General features: G+C 40.1%; 1 protein-coding gene across 1 annotated transcript in view; it reads right to left on the reverse strand.

The window, feature by feature from the left end:
- Positions 1-12,690: 12,690 nt before the first annotated feature.
- lrrc75bb (leucine rich repeat containing 75Bb) overlaps positions 12,691-20,500 on the reverse strand; it is a 28,049-nt gene continuing 20,239 nt past the window's right edge. Inside the window, exon 4 of the mRNA XM_062435029.1 lies at positions 12,691-13,297. Coding sequence (XP_062291013.1) covers positions 12,691-13,297 — 607 coding nt within the window. The remainder of the gene's footprint in view (positions 13,298-20,500) is intronic.

Below are 20,500 nucleotides of genomic sequence, written 5' to 3' on the forward strand. Positions count from 1 at the left end.
TTCCATCACCCACTGTCTCTCTCACATTTCATTTCCTCTCTATCTGTGTCGAATCCTTTTCCTATTTTTCTCTGGCATCAAGTTGAAATGTCACTCACTCTGTGAAAAGTGATTTCAGCTGACTGTTTAAACTGGAGGGTAACACTGTCACAGAAAATAAACTCATTTATTACAGCCCCTTCGTCATTTGTCTAAATATGATTAATGTAATATTACATTTAAAATCACACATTACTCAAATAGATGTACCTGATACGGTGATGTCGGTTCAAGCTGATGTCGAATCCAGTGAAGTCTGGAGATGTATGCACATAAAACCCAAGCTGCTACCGGCTAAGTTAGGATTTGTCTCTGGCAAAATAGCAGATTTACACGCTTTGCTCTAAAGGCAGAGGACTTGGCGAGGATTTATCCCGCAGAATATTTTTGGGTGCAGCAATACAAACAGATACTCACTGCTACGGAGATCGTCCTGCAATATCAAAATATGACTGGACTGTTTTACAACCACCACCAGAAATCTGCTGCTCTTCATAGCTTTAGACTTCTTTATCTACTTAAGAAAGTCAACCCTAAGTGAGTTTAGCCTCTTTTAGAATAAAGTATGATCCAACGCGCTACATCGATGTTTTATCTTATAATTTCAGCAGAGATTACTGAGTGTTTACATCCAGGACATACAGAGTCTGCTGGGCAAATGAAATGGTAAGAGGATTTTATTTGTTACAAAAAATGAAAGGTTCATACAAATCAAGCATGCATTTTGGAATATACAGCAAGTTAAACGTCTATCTTTGCTAGAAACTGATAACACGCACTGTATGTATGTGTTCTGTATGCTGACTGTACACAATAGAGCTAACACCAGTCGTTCCACAGGGGGAGAAAAGCTGCTTTTCTATTCAAACCAGATTACTCAATAAAACATCACGTCCATTTTGTTCAGGGGACACAGAGACATCATGTGCCTTAGGAAAATGAACTGCACTGTCCACTAAGAGCTGAGCACCGCTGTGCTCAAAGGTGAAATAAGAGGCAGAAAATCTAATATACTTAAGTATAAAAAGTGAATTATTCATTATGAAGAATGGGTCCTTTCACTGTCACACTATTGTTGCTTTGTGTGTGAGAGAGGCGACTTTGTGTTGTGAGGAGCAGATCACAGCCTTAACATAAAAAAACATAGTGACTCTAAAGGCTGCAGGCACGTTTATTCTCTTTATAAGCTCTTAGTAGATTTTACATGGAAACCTTAATTAAAAGCAACCAGTAATGGCAATGCTAGGAATATTCTATTTTGCATGCAGTGTAAGGGGTTTCCCAAATATTTGAGTAGCAACCAGCTAAGGGACATTTGTCTACCCTTTGTTGAAGGGTTGATGCAAACCTTTAGAGCTTGATTTGTCTGTGAAATAGTGATAAAATGTCATAAATTCTTGGAGCACATGGTGACGTCCTCAAATTTCTTATCAACTCTCCAAAATCCACAGATTTTCAGTTCACTATAATGTGTGACACAACCAGTAAATGTTTGGCATAAATAAAAAGATTATTCCGTTATCAAAAAAGCTGATGATCAACTTATTGATGAGTTGCAGCTCTACAAACTTTAAATATGTGTTTATAAAAGTAAGAATACTAAATAACGGAATATATTTTTCTTACATATCCAATGCCCCATTAAAACCTAAATGGAAGAGTACACTAGCATTACACCAAAACATGCAGTGCACATTTGAAAAGAGGATTTGGTGAAAGGCACTAATTTGAACAAAATCAAAGACCAGAAGTCTCATAGAGATTCACATCTTGTGCGGCTCTCTGCTCTCATCACTCCAGAAGTTTTGTGACTTTTAGACATAAAAGTACCCAACCACCCAGAGAGGAGCAGCCAGCTATTTAGCTTGCAGCTTGCAGCTTGCACTTGGGGAACCCTCAGTAGTGGCATGCAAATGACAGTATTTCACTATAGTGGGGTAGAAACGTCTCATTGAATAAATGTGTGTTTGAGTACATGTACTTTGACCTCTAGCAATAAGAGAGGTTTCTGTTTCCAAAATGAGGGCATTCACCTTTAAATGAAGTCATGTGATGCATGGAGGCAGCTTCAAACAAGAAGTACCCAATCACCAACAGAATCACTGCAATAACAGGTGATTATGACAGATGGCTATCATCTTGTTTGTCTGTGTATGCACAGCACTGATGATGATGATGATGAGGATGGTGATGGTGATGATGATGGTTGCATCTGGCAGCCCTGCCTCCACCTCACCTTTCACCAGGACTGTCACCACAAACCTGCCGCCACCAGAGCACCAATGACATCATCGCCATCATCTTCATCATGATCAGTCCAGACAGCATCCTTTCCTCCCTGTGCTGCAGCCTGCCTCTGCTACAGCGCACACACACACATGCACGCACACACACACACACACACACACACACACACACACACACACACACACACACACACACACACACACAGAGGAGACTCCGGTAAACCTGCCACAGCTCGGACCTGAGGGGTGATTCTCCTCTCTCTTCACCGAGCCGTCTCCCAAACATCCCTGCACATCCTCTCTTACTCACTCACTGGCCGCAGTCTCTATCTCATTAGCGCGGATTAAAGCCTGACGATGAATGGACGTCGCTGCAGCGGCTTTAGTCCACTGAACTATCACACTGGGGTCAAAGCGAGCTCATTAAAAAGACTACACGCTGTACCTAATGTTTATCAGGACGACTGGAGATGCAGGAAAGGCATTTCCAGGTTTGCACGCTCGCCTCAAAGATAAAAATCATACTGACAGAGCTGGATGACAAGTTCACTGCTGCTTTAAAATGCAAGCCTCTTAATACAATTACATCTGACTTTACATAAACACATTTCATTGACATTAGGATGGAGGTATTCCCTGCATATAGGTGCAGCATCGCCTGCAAATCACAATAAATCGGCGTCGTAATTGCATCCAAATCGCACGCGGATTGCAGAAGGACTCACGTACCTTCATTGCACCTCCTGTTTGAGGAATTTGCCGAGTAATGTCAGAACGACGACCATTGCAAGTGCACAGGGAATCAAACCATTACGTCTTCCCTCTCTCCAGCTGCCTGTGTGTATGGAGTAAGCATAACGTAATGGCACAAGAGAGCCGCAGCCAATCACAGGGCGCACACGGGAGCTGGTATCTTTAGCAGCCAATCCGCCTCAGCACATCACCGGAGTGGGCGTTCATTACCGTGCGTAAAGACGCATGACAGACAGACAGACGCATCATGCTATCTTCACAGCATCGGTTTCTTCCAATGAATTAGCTGTTTTTTCCCCTCACAGTTCAGTCTGACAATAAATGTGCATATGGTAGTCAACAGTGTGGACGCTGAATCATTTGGTCGATTTTATGATTAAGACAGTTTTTCTTTATATCATAATATTCCGCTATATTGATTTAGTTGCAATGGCTAAAAATGCCCGTTTGTTTAAAGCAACTTGAGGAATTGTTTCTTTTTTCGATCAGAGGGAAGACAACTTTTTAACCCCTCTGTACCAACCAATGCAGTGTTATTTTCGTCTGTTTTGTACCCAAACTAAATGCGGGCACAATCTTATTTACCGCCATACTAAGCCAATGTGTGTGCCTGTGCGTGTATATGTGCACGCAAGTCTGCCGGCTGCAGTAAGGAGATTAGGGGGGGGTTCTTCCATCACATCTTCAGTACCCGCTGTGAGCCCGCAGGGGGCAGCAGAGAGCGTTACCAGCATCATTATTATCATCAGTCAGACATAACAGAGCCCCAGGGGGGCAAAGCTGTTCATGCTGCTCATGATGTTCTTACTATATAATGCAGCCGGCTTATAAGTTATGCAGCTGTTGCAGCAGCAGACAAAAAAGCCTTTAAGTCTGTCTGAGGAATCGTAATGAAGCAAATATAACAAAATGCTGCTGCCTGAGCATCTTTAAATTCTCTCTCTTCCTCTCTCTCTTTTTCTATCACATCAAACATTGACTCTAGTATGTTGATTTCATTTCACGCAGCCACATTTAAAAGATGTGTCGAGGCCTTCAGGCAAGCAGCGACACACTTTATAGCTTCAGATTTGGTCTGTATATTTCTGCATATGTGTTCAAACATCAAAGTTGTATTGGAGGATAGAAATGTGCCAACTCTCTCTCATGTGAAAAACGCAGATGTGAGTAGTTTACCGTTCATATGATCTCACTGACTTCCACTGGTACAGTATGATGTCATGCAAGTATCTTTGGTTTTATTAGTCCATATTTTTACATGTCCATCTCTGACATATCTATAAAATGTTTATGCCGACAGCTTTACAGTATATGGTCACAACAAAACACAATCAAAGCAAGTATACACACAGACACATGCACTTCTGCCAACTTCTGAATCATTTCCCTCTGTCATTTCCATCTCTGGAGATACTTATATCTGTTTCCTCTGAAGTCCATCCAAACCTAAACATCAGAATGACCAAGAAGCAACAACAGTGACCTTTTTCTGGTGTTTGAAAGTGTTAACAGCTGCAGGTGCAACAGTCTTGATGGTGAGTGTGATCAGTCGAGAACGGTCAGACTTTTTAAATCTAAGACAAGTACACAAACAACACTTGTGTGTGTGGGATGACCTGGTTTCACATCCGACAGTTAAAAGATCAGTTGTATAATGAATGAAAAAAAAAAATAGCTGACTTACGGATGTTGATTTCTGCTCTTATAATAACCCAGAACTCAAGGGGAAAGAAAAGCAACATATGCATAAGTAAATATGCAAACATAAAACAATGTATTATTCAATTAGTAATGATCAGACTTAAATATGATTTACAGAGACAGGAGGAGGAGACAAGCGAGGAACAAAGTAAAAAAAATGAGTGGGTGAAGCCAAATGCAAAAATATTTTTAAAAAAACAAAATGAAAAGGGAACACCACACACAATTTAGTAAAGATGAAAATATATCAGTGGCATGAATCCTATATTTCCGTGTGTGAAAGGTGCAGTAAGGGGTGTCTTGTTGGTGGGAGTTTTGTTTGTTTCAATCATTGTTCTTTTCTTGCTTTTTGTGCATTGAAACCACATCTGTTGATTTTTCTTCATCAGATCAGCTCTGGTTTAATATGTATGTTTTTAAGTATAAATATAGAATAAATATACTTTGGAATTTCAATTTGTGACTGATGTAGTTTTTCTACAACAACAAAAACAAGTTCAGTTACCTGGTTAAAAATGCTGATTGGGCAAATTAGCTTCCAAAGTATTTAAGATGTTGTCATGCACGTGTAAAACTTTTGAAGAACTTATTTAATGTGAGAAACTTTCCCTCCTCAGCAGATGAATGTGAAAACAGCTTTTTAGTGTCAAACTCTGCATATACATCATTCTGCACGGTGAAGTTCAAACACCTCAGTTAAGTTATAATAAGAGAAACTTTCATCTTTTACTCTATGATGTGACGAAATACTAAAGAAATTGGCCATCATAATTTCGCAGAACCCAAGGTGACATCTTCAAATTGCTTTTTTTTAATCACATCGACATTTACAATGATGCAAAACAGAGAAAAGAAGCAAATCTTCAGGTTTGAGAATCTAAAACCTGACAATCTTTGTGTAGTTTTGCTTCATCAGCTACTTAAATACTTGTCATAGATGAATTTTCTAACTAATTGATCACTTGAGTGTCTCAGCTCCACACTGAGAGAACACACGCTTCAATATCCCCTTTCTTCCCACACTGTCTCCCACTTATGTGCTTTGTTCTCACAGCTGCCTCCATTTTCACGTAGTTGCACAACTCAGCTGAAATATTACCAGATTCAAACATTACTTCACTCTGCTTCTAGTTATGCAGTTTACGATACGGTCATCCACGTCATGGAAATCACAATAAAGATCACACATTTACTGGAAGCTTGATTTTCGACTTCTCTCTTACAAATGAGAGAGCAAGACACAGCTTCTTTTCCGGTGGATGTTTTTGGATCCCCCACGTGTCTGTGGGAGTCGTTCACTTGACTTCCCAAACTAACTTTGGATAAAAACCAGATGACAAGTTCAAACTCTGTGAGTATTAATGGCTTCAAGCTTGAGCATCAACTAAAAACTCTGGGAGAGAATCCAACAGTCATCTTTCTTCACGATTGTGAAAGAGCGATAGGAACACACTGAGACTAATTGCCCCTTCAATCACATCAAAGGGCCCCCTCGTTCCCTCCTATATACACACACACACATATACAAACACACACCGACACACAAGATGTCAAACACATGCACAAGAAAAACTTCTCCTTTCCCGACATTACTCCCTCATTAACATTTGATATGTTAGACTTCCTTTAACACTATAAATACTGGAGCAATCTTCTTTGCTGACTAGTGATATGTACTTGTTCATTTTTATGCAGTTAAAAAACCTGCAGCTCAGTGTTTCCCAATGATGCCAGCCAACACAGTTATCACATTTCCTCAAAATATTTCATATGATTGATCTCTTGTGCGTGTGCAATAAGGCCAAAGGTCTCAAGTGAGTGCTGATGAATGGAGGATATGATTTCAGTTTGTAAAAACATTCAGCTGCTTCTTGTGCTGACAAGCCCCACTTGAAGCTGACATGTTGCTCTGTGCAGCCGACAAAAGCCACTAGATGGAGTATGTATGCTTTCCAAAAGAGAGCAATCTGCAGCTCATTGTGAGATTAAGCAAACGTCGGTTTTCAGAAGAGTTGGAAGTATTTTAATTTCTTTACAGGAACTACTTCAGATTAGTGCCATGTTGTTTTACTGGAATTTCCCCAAAAGTCTAAAAGTAACAACATGTTCAAATCTCTACGGACAGACTCCTGACCAAAACTAACAAAAATAAAGTTTTAGTTTTAAATATCACTCAAATAACCAAACTCCAGTGTCTTAGAATTGATTCAGAAGAAGAAGTTCTGTTATTATTGATATAAAAAGCCTTTTCAACAGTCTGGGTCCAATTCACATTGCAGACTATTGTTCTGTTTATGTGTCTTCATGCTCACCAAGATCCCCCAAAGCTGATTAATATGACTTTCTAAAACCAAGTCAACAGAAAATCGGAGAAGCAGCTTTTTGTAATGAACTTGCAGCATTCCTGAAACAAGCACAACATATATAAGAAACAGTCAAAAAAGATCTATGTCACTGACCTTTGAAATTAGTGTTTAAATTATTTACTAATGTTTTTTGGCTGTGATTTTTAAACCAAAATGTAATATTGTAATGTACTATATTATAATAAGTTCATTTGTAATACTTTGCACGTGATCTGTTTAGAACATGTGTCCTTGAACTCAAGCTGTGAACTTCGTTGTGTGTTTTGCATATTTGCATTTTTAACGTCTCATTTTCTGTCTTTTGTTGTAAAGTACTCAGACACTAATATTTTTAATCGTGCTATATTAAAAAGTTTGCTTTCTTACTCACAGCATGCTCGTAGTAGAGCATTTATCCTAACATAGTAATACACTGCACACTAACTGGGTTATTTAACCCTCCTGTTGTCCTCGAGTCAAGGGAGGAAGGGAGGAAGAGGGAAGGAAAGGAGGGAGGAAGGAAGAAGGAAGGAAAGGACGGAAGGAGGAAGGGAGGGAGGGAGGGAGGAAGAGAAGGAAAGACTGACGAAAGAAGGAAGGAAGGAAGGAAGGTAGGAGGGAGAAAGGAAAAGAGGAAGGAAGAAGGAAGGAAAGGACGGAAGGAGGGAGGAAAGGAGGGAGGGAGGAAGAGAAGGAAGGACTGACGAAAGAAGGAAGGAAGAAAGGAAGGTAGGAGGGAGGGAGGGAGGGAGGGAGGGAGGAAAGAAAGGAAGGAGGGAGGGAGAAAGGAAAAGAGGAAGGGAGGAAGGAAGGAAAGAAGGAGGGAAGGAAGGAAAGAAGGTGGGAGGAAGGAAGGAAGGGAGAAAAAAGAGAGGAAGGAACTAAAGAGAGAAGGAGGGAAGGAGGGAGAAAGGAAAAGAGGAAGAGAGGAAGGAAGGAAAGAAGGACAGAGGAAAGAAGGAAGGGAGGAAGGAAGGAAAGAAGGAAGGAAGGAGGGAAGGAAGGAAGGAAGGAAGGAAGGAAAGAAGGAACAGTCAAAACAGACGGGGTCAATTTGACCCGGGAGGACGAAACGAAGGTTAAAGAGAAAACTAATTAAACCACAAATTGCAGTTGACTACAGACATAACGGTACAATTATGTGTTATTATTGCAACCTGTTGGCTTAAAATTGGATATATAATTTGTATTCATGGCTAATTTGCAAACTTTCATGCATGCTAAGCCAGTATACTCTACATTTATGTATTTGCAGGCTCATAAAAACTGAGTTCTTGTCCTCAAAGGGGAAGATGTTGTGACAGAGTTTGTACCGGGGTCAAACCATAGATGAGAGAAAACATTGTCTCTACCTCCCACATCACTGCAGCACAGTGTGTACTAGCTTGTGACCTGTTACCACACACACATCCAGTGGCTGCGGATAACCAGGTCAGTGAATAATAACTTGGCTGGACTGTTGTTTTACTAAACAAGGAGACAGTGAAGACATGCTGAGATGATGAAGCTTGGTATTTCTGATAGAAACATGTTGATTGTACTTTGTTGTGCAGATATTATGCGTGAAACATGAACCAAGATCAACGAAACTCTCTCATCAATGTCACAAAGACAAAATACTACAGTACGAGTTGTACATTCAAAAGGCTCGGCTCATTTCAAAGGTTGGTGTTTAAATATTAACGGACAAACGTGTAACTAGCATTTTAATGTTGTTGCTGATGCAGGTGGGACTGAGAGTTGTTTTTCAATGTTTGTTACTTTAAACTTCAGTAATCTACCATATTATTGGGGAGCTTAATGCTTTGAAATCAATTCACTTAATTTAATTTTTCCTTCGTTCTTCCCCTCCTTCCATACTTATTTTCTCTTTTCCTTCCATCCTTCCATCCTTCCATCCTTCCTTCCTTTCTTCTTCCTTCCATCCTCCTTACTCCTTTCCTTTTTTCCTTCATTCCTTCCTCCTTTCCCTCCTTCCTTCCTTCCTTCCTTCCTTCCTTCCTTCCTTCCTTCCTTCCTTCCTTCCTTCCTTCCTTCCTCCCCCCTCCCCTCTCCTTACTCCTTTCCTTCCTTCCTTCCTTCCTTCCTTCCTTCCTTCCTTCCTTCCTTCCTTCCTTCCTTCCTTCCTTCCTTCCGTCCTATCTTCCTTCCTTCCTTCCTTCTTTCCTTCCTTCCTCCTATCCTCCCTCCTTACTCCTTTCCTTCCTTCCTTCCTTCCTTCCTTCCTTCCTTCCTTCCTTCCTTCCTTCCTTCCTTCCTTCCTTCCTTCCTTCCTTCCTCCCTCCCTCCTAAATCCTTTCCTTTCTTCCTTCCTTCCTCCTCTCCTCTCTCCTCTCTCCTTACTCCTTTCCTTCCTTCCTTCCTTCCTTCTTTCCTCCCTTCCTCCTGTCCTTCCTTAACCTGAGGACAACAGGAGGGTTAAAGGAAAAGGTTATCTTCACCATGTTCAGGAACTTCTTCTCCTTAGTTAAACTGTCCTAGATGAGTTATGTTATCATGCTCAAAGAAGGATGTTTGTCATAATCTGTAAAAGATGAGCGTTATATTATCGGCTATACATTTTCAAACACAAAGAAAGTAAAAGGTAGTGATCAGTAACATGTAAAAAGTACAAATTTCCCTCTAATATGTTGTGAATTTAAAGTGTAAAGTTTCCAAAAGTACCCCAAAGCTGTGTTTTCTGTAATGACAGTACTTTGATGTGTTTTGTTGCTGCCCACTGCTGTACATGAGATCCTCATGTACCTCTAAGTGCCTGCAGGGTGCTTTCAGTGTCGGCTACAAACCAGAACAGGATTCTCTGCTATCTGACACTCCTCTGTTTCTTTTAGAAGGACAAATGGGGATCGAAGATGGATGGCCTCATGCTCTCCCCCCCTATCAACAAGAAAATGCCTCGCTAGCAGTGGAGTCACATGTCAGCAGGATGTTGATATTATTCTGCCTCTGACAGGTCCATACAGGGCGCCGTTTTCATTTGCACACAATATTAAATGCTGACATGGAAACCGGCAGCTGCAAAACCCTGTAGCCATCACAGTTTCTCTAATGTCTCCCTAAAGTGTGACAGGAAATGACTAACTTTGTGTGATGGAAGAGGACTTATATATAGAACAAAACTTTAAATGAAATATCAAGTCCAACCTTTTTGTTGGTTTTACTTACATAAATACATTTATTGAATATCTTATAATATTATATCTTTAACCCTCCTGTCGTCCTGCCGGGTCAAATTGACCCCGTCTGTTTTCACTGTTCCTTCTTTCCTTCCTTCCTCTTTCTTTAATTTTTCCTTCGTTCTTCCCTTCCTTCGCTCTTTCTTTGCTCCCTCCCCCTTCCATACTTCTTTCCTCACTTCCTCCCTCCCTCCTTACTCCCTTTCCTTACTCCTTTCCTTCCTTCCTTCCTTCCTTCCTTCCTTTTTCCCTCCCTCCTTCCTTACTCCTTTCCTTCCTCCCTCCCTTCCTTCTTTCCTCTGGCCTTTCCATCCTTCCTCCCTTCCTTCTTTCCTCCCTCCTTCCTTTCCTTCCTCCCTTCCTTCTTTGCCTCGAGGACAACAGGAGGGTTAAATAACAGAAAATTACACAAACACAAAAAACAAATAATGTCCATTTAACTGCCTACAAAAACTCAATCAGTGCATTTTATAATAAATGTTTGAAATAATAAATTCAGTCAAGTGAACAATGTTTTTTTTTTCACTCATATGTCATGTTTGTTTACTATCCATGTCACTGATGCACTACATTGTAATACACTATCAGTATTTGAGCAAACTGATTAATTACAAAAAAGATTATAAGTCCACAACAGGCACATTTTACTCAAATCATTTTTATTTTTGAAGCAAAAGCAGGCAAACATCACCTTTACTTAAAAAGCAAGCCGTGATTCCATAAGCCATGAAGACTTTAAATCAAAATTAAGTAAATTTAAAAAATGATTTTTTACAAAGGTGGATGATTTATTTGTCCATCAAATCAAGAAGCTGAGATAAAACATTTATTTTAGGGTGACTCAGTAAGTTGTTTTTATGTCAGCAACAGCCCATAAAAACAAAGCTTGTGTATTCAGGGACTGAATCGCCCTTAAAGTGCAAATGAGTAAACATTTCATTTCTACGATCAAAGGTAGTAATTTACTCTGCATGTCCACAACACATTCATGCACACAGGCACACACACTCTAATTATGCTCTCATAGACATAACCACACAAGCATTCTGTTCATTAATATCCTTGTAAACAGAAATAAAGATATTTTTCAGAATAACATGGAAAGATAACAGACCACATGAACAACTGTGTGCAGGATAAAGTTTGTCTATCACATGAGATCAATCTGTAAACATGCTCTCTGTGTCTGTTGTTGCGCTATAGTGAACAGCCATGCCATTTTTTTTTAAACAATACAAAAAAATGAGAACTATACATTTAAAAAGGAACAGTGAAAAAGAAATGCTGCAGTTTATTCATGCAATAACAAAGATGTATGTGCTCCCTGTAGCTCCACAGAAGAGAAGAAAAACTGTAAGAATAATAATTTAATTGTGGATTCTGTGAAAACTTAGGTCATCTTCCATGTTGCTAATGGTCTGATTCATAAATAGTATCATTCATGAACCACCAGTGGACAAAATTATCTAGGGCCAGTCCTATTTGATGAGAAAAAATAGATCCTCTGCTCACCATCTGTGACTGAAGCGGCCTAACGAGGCCTGTTAGAGGCAGTAATCAGTTCATCAGCAGCTCACGCCCAGGCGCTGTGTGTGTTGTGTGTTGTCTGCATGTCTGCGTGTGTGTGTGCCAGGCTGAAGCATTTCTCCATACAGCTGCAGCATCAGTGTATCAACATCAATGAAGCATCAATGCTGGCTATTAGAATTAATATTAATTCAGAACGCTTCATTTGTCTACCGTAACGCACCATTTATTTTAAAATAATAACTGAATGAATGCTGCATCCTGTCAGGGAAAAGTGGAGGCAGATTTTATGTGAGCATAATCTCACTGCAGCTGAGCACTGGCTGTGAGGATGAAATCATAACTCATAGCTAAAAAGTCAGTTGAAATTAAACCAATCCACCTCTTAAGTAGGATGTCTATTAACTTTGACTCACTCAAACTTTTCACAGAAATGGGGCAAATATCTGGTCCATCTGTGTAAATGTGCTTGGGGAATGTGAATTAGAAATGACCCTCCCATACTGCCAACAGCTACCATCGATTTGCCCTTGTGCAAGGCACTTAACCCCCAACTGCTCCAGTGGCCAGTATGTGATGGCACAAAACGTCAAGAAAATGAAGCACTGGAAAACAGCAAGTGTGTTGAGTGCTCCTGGATAAATGGAGCTTAAATCAGTCCATAAATATAGTCTTACTGTATGTGCAACCATAGAACTGTCTGCAGCACATTGTTGAGTTTCTGTAGTCAGAGCATCCAGAGGGACCCACAACACAGTAACATTTTAAAATTATTTTCAGGAATGTGTGGTTCACTGTATGCATCTTCTGTCACAATGACACTTGCTAACACAGGAGGCTAGACTAGAGGGGCAAAGTGAGCACTGATACAGAGGGGTATAAGGGGCTGCCAGCTCGGGGCGATCACCTCCCACAGAAGTGCAGTGGCACATTTTTTGACACATTTTCTTCCCCAAAGCCCCAGGCTTGAAGCTCTAGCCTGTCCTCCTCCTCCTCCTCTCTATCCTCCTCTTCTGCATCTCCCTCCTCATACAGACTGGGCTCCTCCACGGAGGTCTCCATATTTGGGTTGTATCCCCCAAAAGCATTTGCTTCAGTGTACTCATATATAGTGGGCAGGCTGCTGCGTAAACCGAAGCGGCGCCGCAGTGCCACAAGCAGTGGCTGCGGCACGGTGAAGATATCAACATTGTTGCCGAGATCGATCCAGGCCAGGCTGGAGAACTTCTTGGGATCTTTCACTGCGTCTGTCAGGTCTTTCAAGATGGCCACTGTCAGACGGTTGCCATTGATGGCAATTGTGGTCAATTTCGGCAGGCAGCTGAGGAAGGGCAGCAGCAGCTGCAGGCTCTCGTCCTGCAGCTCGGTGAAGCTCAGGTCCACAGCAGACACTCCCTCACTACTGCTCTGGAGGTAGAAGGCCACACGGTGAACGTCTCGGCCAGACAGCGGGATGCCCGAAAGATTGACCACATCACCAGACAGTTTCTTCTTTAGGGTGGTCTTCAGACTGTTTAGAAAAGGAAATAAAAAAGCAAATGTTGACACAAATAGTGACATGTTGCAGACAATTCACAGGCGGGCTAATTCTTCTGCTCTGGTTGTTAGTTTTCTAAAACTACTTAGTGTATAATGCCATTAAAATAGAGTCACTTTGTTTGCATTACCTTAGAATGAGCACTTTATAGACTCTATAGCACTCTTCATGGATGTATTATAAGAGCTGCATACGCCAAAAGCAGTTTCTAATTGCTGAGTTTACTTACATTGTGATGATGTCACAGATTTTTAAATGGATTTTCTCACCTCAACAAATATAAAACCTCCATGGATCAAAAATTCATAACAGAAAGAGTCATAATTGATCTTGTCTGCTGTTCAATGTGTCTTGTCAATTCTACAGAGGTCTCTTTTACAATGGTGGTCTATGGGGGAAATGCTTTTTGGGCCGCAGGGGGATTTTTTCTCTCTGGGAAATATCAGCTGATGGTTGAGCAGAGGTGCCTTAATCAGCTTTTATAATACATCCATGGTTGTCTTTGATGGAGCCCAACATGTTGAACTGCCATTTTTCTACAGTAGCCCAGAATGTACAAACCAAACACTGGCTCTAGAGAGGGCCGTTCGTGTTTTTCACCACTAAATCCTACACACTGCCCCTTTAATGATACAGTGGTTTTTGAAGGTTCTGTAATGAGGTGTCACACTGTCCCACAAGTACAGAGGAACTGCAGAGTACGCAAAAAAAGAAACAGCAGCCAACAATGGAGTGTAGAGAGTGTAGTAATCAATAATGTAAAGAGGGAATTTGCATTCTAATGTGTCGGTGCGAGTCCCTCAAGCAACGAATTCTCTCTCCTGGGCTGAATGTCATTCACCAACACGCACCAGCTGTTTTCAGTTTCGGGTCTCACTTTATTGCCGTAAAGCCATTTTCTAAACCACCTCTCTAAGTCTCCAAGTACAAACCAAATAAATAAATTCATGATTGGAAAACAGAGTAAGTAAGGCAACGTCTGGTCCAATTAGTAACAAGTATGTCATCTTGTTTAGCTGCGGTTAGAGTTTCACCTCTGGGAAAAGATGTGTCATTTTGAAAACTGGGATTCAGTAGAGACATCATCAAATCAGGTCACTTCGAAAATGGTCAAAAAATAGCTATGAAATGCATCTTTCTTTCACTCTTCCCCCTCAAGTTTTGTCAGAAAATGAGCGAGAAGCAAGAGTGAGGAAGGCAAATGATTGTCTATTTCAGTCTGAATGGCTTCGGACAACAGGTGTGACGAGAATCCACCTTAAAGAAAAAGTACTACTATAACTATCACACCTGTCAGTTTGGATCATTGTATCCCTCACTGCCTCTGCCAGCGCTGGGCAATCTGAAACAAAATGTTCTCTCTATACTGGAGTGTGGTTACATATGCATAGGCGAGCTAGAAAGCAGCTACATGCATGTCAGGATAGCACTGGAGTGTAAGACTGAGCCTGCCGCAGTGCATCCTTTTGTTTCTGCTGGCATTTGGAGGGAAGACATCTGCCAAACAAACGACAATGAGGTGGAAGCGTGGGAGACTTTGTTTAAAAAAGCGAGAGGAAAATGTTCTGTTTAACTGGCCTAAGGTTTATCCTCTCCATGTCTTCGTCCTGTTTGCATTTTGCTTGTCCCTCTGCCTCCTGCATCGTTCTGCTTCCCAGTCTGCTCTGGGAGCCTTGTAGAACCTGATAATGTAATAATTTCCCAATAATGTAATAACTCCCAATAATGTAATTTTAAAAAAACCTCATAACTCAATGAAAAATATAATAAAACCTGATAATGTATTAACTTTCTGATAATGTAATAAAGTGAATTTCTATTTCAATTATTTATTTAATATTACACTGTGCTACACCGTAAATACAAATTAAGAGAGATTAATCTGCAAATAAAACATCTTAATAATATATTATTACTACATATCCTAATTCTTTATTTAGTATAACACCAAGCACCATACTAGTACCAAAAACGCATCAGTTACTTGTTCAGTTTCTGTTTATGTACTGATGAACCTTTTATAATTCTATATGTCAATTGGTCTGTATATTAAAACATGCCAGATATTTATTTTACAAATATTAATGTAGAAAACAACCAGTTTTCCACATCATGGGGGCCAGGGTTGTCAAAGGAGGCTTTCTTTAGGGTAAGAAAAGAAGCCGAAAGGGGACAAAACATGTACATAATCATATACTAGAACACAATTCATAACTTCATAACTGATGATAATTTGATCAGTGCATTTGGTTCATAGAATTTAGGAGGAGTCTCATAGGATTACATCAAGAAGACACATTGAATCAAAACCAGGCGGGGAGTTCCGGTCCTCTGAAATGATGCCAAGGCGGAAGTAACTTAAAACTGCATTCTATCAAAAGGCCACCAGGGGGCGACCGTTTTGGTGTCAAAAGGACTTCCGTCTCTATACAAGTCAATGGAGAATTCACCAACTTCTCACTTGCATTATTATGTTCTGCAAAAATAAGGTAAACACAATAATGTAATAACCTCCTGTGAATATAATAATTTATTACATAATCCATTCGGGGATTATTAGATTATTGGGAAATGCACTTTATTACATGATCAGGTTTTTTATGAGTGTGAGGTTTAAAAAAAAAAATTACATTATTGGGAGTTATTACATTATCAGATTTTACTACAGTTTTACGAGTTTGAGTTTTTATTTTTTTTATTGCATTATTGGGAAATTATTGCATTATCAGGCTCTACATTATCAGGTTCTACAAGCCTCATAAATCGGCAGGCTGTGCACTTTACATCCGTCACCCTCTCTGCTCGGTTAAGGGGAAAGAATAAGATCTGTAGCACACCGGGGTGATTCATAAGTTTATTGATTCCAGGAGTGTGGCCATAATTCATCTCTCTCTCTCCTTCATATCCCCACTCTTGTTCTACTACTTCTCAGTTTCTTGTTTCTTTCTGTTTCTTGGCCCTTGTCTCTTTTTTGTTGTACAACCACACAGCTTGGATTTTGATTTGCTGAAGCACATGTATTCCCTCTTTCATTTTTCTCTTTGAATGTCTCACTGTTTTTGTAAGTTGATTAAAATTATTATCTGGCCACCTGAGACTCTGATCATTATTTACAGATTAAAATATCGAGATCATCTTTCCTGTGAAAATGCTGCCCGTTCAGTCAGTGTGTGTTCCCTTTAGCTAATTATTACACATTATAAGGCTGCAACTGAAGATTATTTTCACTATCAATAACGTGCTTTAGTCCACGTAATTGGGTTATCCCAGTACACCCCCCCCCCACAACAAAAAACGTATTCTTATTTTTGCTTTTGGCTTGTAAATTACTGGACATTTTCAGGCTCCTCAAAAGTATTCAAATTAAACTTGTGTGGCTTGTGACGAGGAGCAGCTGGCAGACATAGCTTTGTGTTAAAGGGGAATAGGCCAATCACAGGTTTAGTCCTTAAAATGTCATAAAATTGTGAAAAATGTTCATGACCTCTTCAAATTGTTTGACTGGTCTTGTTTGGTTGATCCAAAACCAAAAACCTTTAGGTTTACAATGATGAGCAGTAAATTCTCATACTTAGAGGCTGAAACCAGTAAATGTTTGACCTTTGGTCCTTAAATGATTCATCAACTAATAAACTGATGTTGATTCTACAAATCTATTAAATGAATAATCGTTACAGCACTCAAACATTATTGACTGTGACTGTAGCTTCTTAAAATGCCAGGTGAAGTCTTCTTGGCACTCTCACCCGCCCCTGTGACTTCAGGTGGTATATGGTATCGCTGTGCACTTCACTGTAATGAAACTGATTATGAGCATCGACTTTTGTTCTCTTGAACTTATTTATAGCTGTGTTTTCATACCTCTGTAGGAGCCCTCCTCTCTCACCTGTGAGCCTGTGTCTGTGTAGGAAGAACTTCTTGTGCATGCACTGCAGTCCTCTTCTATGAAACTAAGTCAGGCAGAGTATGTATAGTAGCTCTAATGTGCCTTTAATGAGACACAGTAAAGATGACTTCAGACTTCCTTCCAAATCGGCTGCCTCCTGGCTCCGTGGGCACAGTTCCACCCACAGGCTGTTGGTCTGGCCACGGGGCCGGGGGCCAAAGCTAACATTTCTAAAGCCACAGTATACACTACAATCCATCATCATGAAAAGATAACAACATAAACAACTAAATGCCTCATCTTGCTCCCTCTGATGTGGCTGCTGTGCTCATAGGCAGTGGTGCATTTCCTCTCGGACCAGCGCAGACACAAACAACTTCAAAGGAAAGTCCCTTCCGCATAAACATGATTGCGCCGGGACTCAATGAAAAGCAAACAACTAAAGAAATCCATCTATCGACATCCTCAGGAGCAACTGATACAACAGTGTAGGAATCTAATAAGAGCTGACTCTCATGTGTCAAACTATTGGCTGCTTAAATGTGGGTTCAGGCAGACTGTCTAATTGCTTTTCATAGCCTGTCTTTCCTCGGGGATGTTGTTAACTTTTATGCACTGAACAAAGGTCCTTGCTTCTCCATACTGTTACTCTCTACTGTTATGTAAACCCCAGAGGTAGGAAATAAAACATCTGGGGTGTGTGATGATGAAATAGATCGCAGGCAGAGGGACCGAGCTTGCAGTACAAAACCCGAGAATGTGACTTTAAATGACGCTGCTGAAGAATCAATGATTCAATCTGCATTTAACTGCATCAGATAGTTCGCATTGGATAACAAACCTACAGAGGTTGAGCTATCTCGCTGCTGCCATTGTCGATACAAAGATTTACTCAGATCCTACACACACATCAATGCAACATGGAAATATGACCAGAAATGCATTTTAAAACAATTTGCAGCTTTAATTCTGATTATATTTGAACTTTCTCCCTAATATTTACCACATGCAATCAGGTATTGTTACATCTTTATCCTTTATGTGCTTCTAAATGCTATAAAAGCTTCTCCATTAAAGGTCATGACAGAGCCATTGATTTCTCTGTTCAACCATTTTCTATCGCTCTCCTTTATGTCTGGTGTCAGGTTAGTCTCCACTCAGTCGATTGTCTCAATTGCCCTGATGTTACAAAAGTTAAGTGCTCATCATTGGCATTAGTCTGCAGCTTCCCTCTGCTTTGAATTTGAAATATATCAAGGTTCTGCAGGGGTAAAACTTTAAAAAGGGGCTGAAGGGTCCAGCCTACATCCGTCCATTCTCCTTGATTAAAAAGGAGAATCATGCAACCCTTCAATATTCTGCCAATGGGGTGAGAGTAAAAAGCAATGGCAGGAGAAACTTGTAATCTTTCCACCCACATAGAATACATGTTCCCCTTCATTTACTCTCATGAATCAGTAATATATCAAGAGACAGAGGGCATGTGTTCATTGTTTTTCTCTTTCATTGAATCATTTAATAAAACAAGGGGTTTTATATGACTGACTGGTTTGCTAAAATAAATATATGAACTATTTAACATATTTTCTTCCTAAGTATAAACTAAAGGAATAGCTGAGCTGAGAGGATTGATACCACTAAGGCTGCAGCAAACTTTGATTATTGATTCATCTGCTGATAATTTTTATTGAATATTTTTTGGTCTATGTAGCATAAAAAAAAGAAAAGTAAAATCTCTTTCACTGTTTCTTGAGTCTAAAGTACAGTAAATGTCTTGTACAGTCTCATCAGCAGTCCAAAACTCAAAAATACTCACTTTACAATGATATGAAATAGAACTAATGTCAACATTTGCTGGAGCTTTTTGCATTAATGATGATTAATGAATTATCAAAAGTGTTGCTTTTATTAATTTTCTGTTGGTTAACTTATCATTTCAGGTCTCGATAACAGTTATGTAAATATGGAACGACAGTCAGCAGCCAGTTAGTGTACCTCTGCATAAAGACTAGAAAGAGGGGAAAACAGCTAGCCTAACAAAATCTGCTTACCTATACCACAAAAAAACAAACAAACATGCTTTTTAAATTAAAACCATTAAAGATAACAACCCAACTCTTGCAGGTTGTAATGGGTGAGAAACCACTTATATTTCAACATCTTGTGGCCCATGTGTTGAAAACTGCAAAGACCTGGTGGGAAAACTAAACATAGACCAACTTCAATATGTCTCTCTTGGAAAATATAAAATATTGGAAATAATATCCAGTGCTGTCTCAGCTGGCAGAATAAACTCTGTAACACAAATTCAAATTTATTTTCCGCTGAGCATGCACAGAGGCACTTGACTCATTTCAGGGGAATGAAATAAAAGCACTTGAGAAACACTGGATGTGGATGCAGGTTTCGACAGACCCGTGGGATCGGTCAGATCAATGTCTGCTTCATCAACGCTTTGGTCTTGACTTGTTTATTCCTCCGATCGATCTGAGCTGTTTTGCCTCCAGGCATCTGTATAATACATGCGCGGCAGACTGGCTCAGTCGTGGGAGAACCTGCAAGGGCCTAAAGTACAAACTCATCATTGAAAAGTGATATCAAATAAATAAATACTCCTTTATTTACCTGCTTCTGTTTTATCTGAATGTGCCTTCAGGCCTGTGATTGTGGGGGAAAGTGCTGAACATTTTCTGAACGAGCTTGTTTTACCCAACTCAGTTTTAGCATCAAACATGTTTGTCTCATGCCTAAGGACAGTTTGAACAGGGTTAATGAGAATCCATAACTGCCGCTGCCATTTCCTCGACTATGCAACTGTCACACTGATACTACGGTTCTGACAAAAATGCACTGGGAAACATGAAAGTGGTGATTGCATATACTATTCAGTGTCCTCCACTTTCATGGGGATAATGGCACATTTTACGGGAAGGAAAAAATAGCCCCAAAGCTCATTTGGATTTGGATTAAATTCCAGTGAAACATTTAGCGGATGGGCTGATTAAGGCTTTCTCCATTGTATGTCATCAATGGTGCTGCTCCAGGCTGTGCAGTGTTTTGACATCTCAGATCAGTCACTTGGTTTTCAGAAACTTTATATTCAAAGTTTGAGAGAAAAGTAGCAATGTTGATGTAAACATGGAATGAGCTGACAGCAGTGATATGAAGCACATGTGCCCTTTCGAAGAAATAGTGAGTATATTCCCCAAAAGGTACAAATCATTCACAACATGAGCCACCAACTTACAAACAGCTATGTCAAATCCTTGAAGATGTAACACCATTATTCC

This window comes from Scomber scombrus, chromosome 15 (genome assembly GCF_963691925.1).
Source record: "Scomber scombrus chromosome 15, fScoSco1.1, whole genome shotgun sequence".
NCBI lineage: Eukaryota > Metazoa > Chordata > Actinopteri > Scombriformes > Scombridae > Scomber > Scomber scombrus.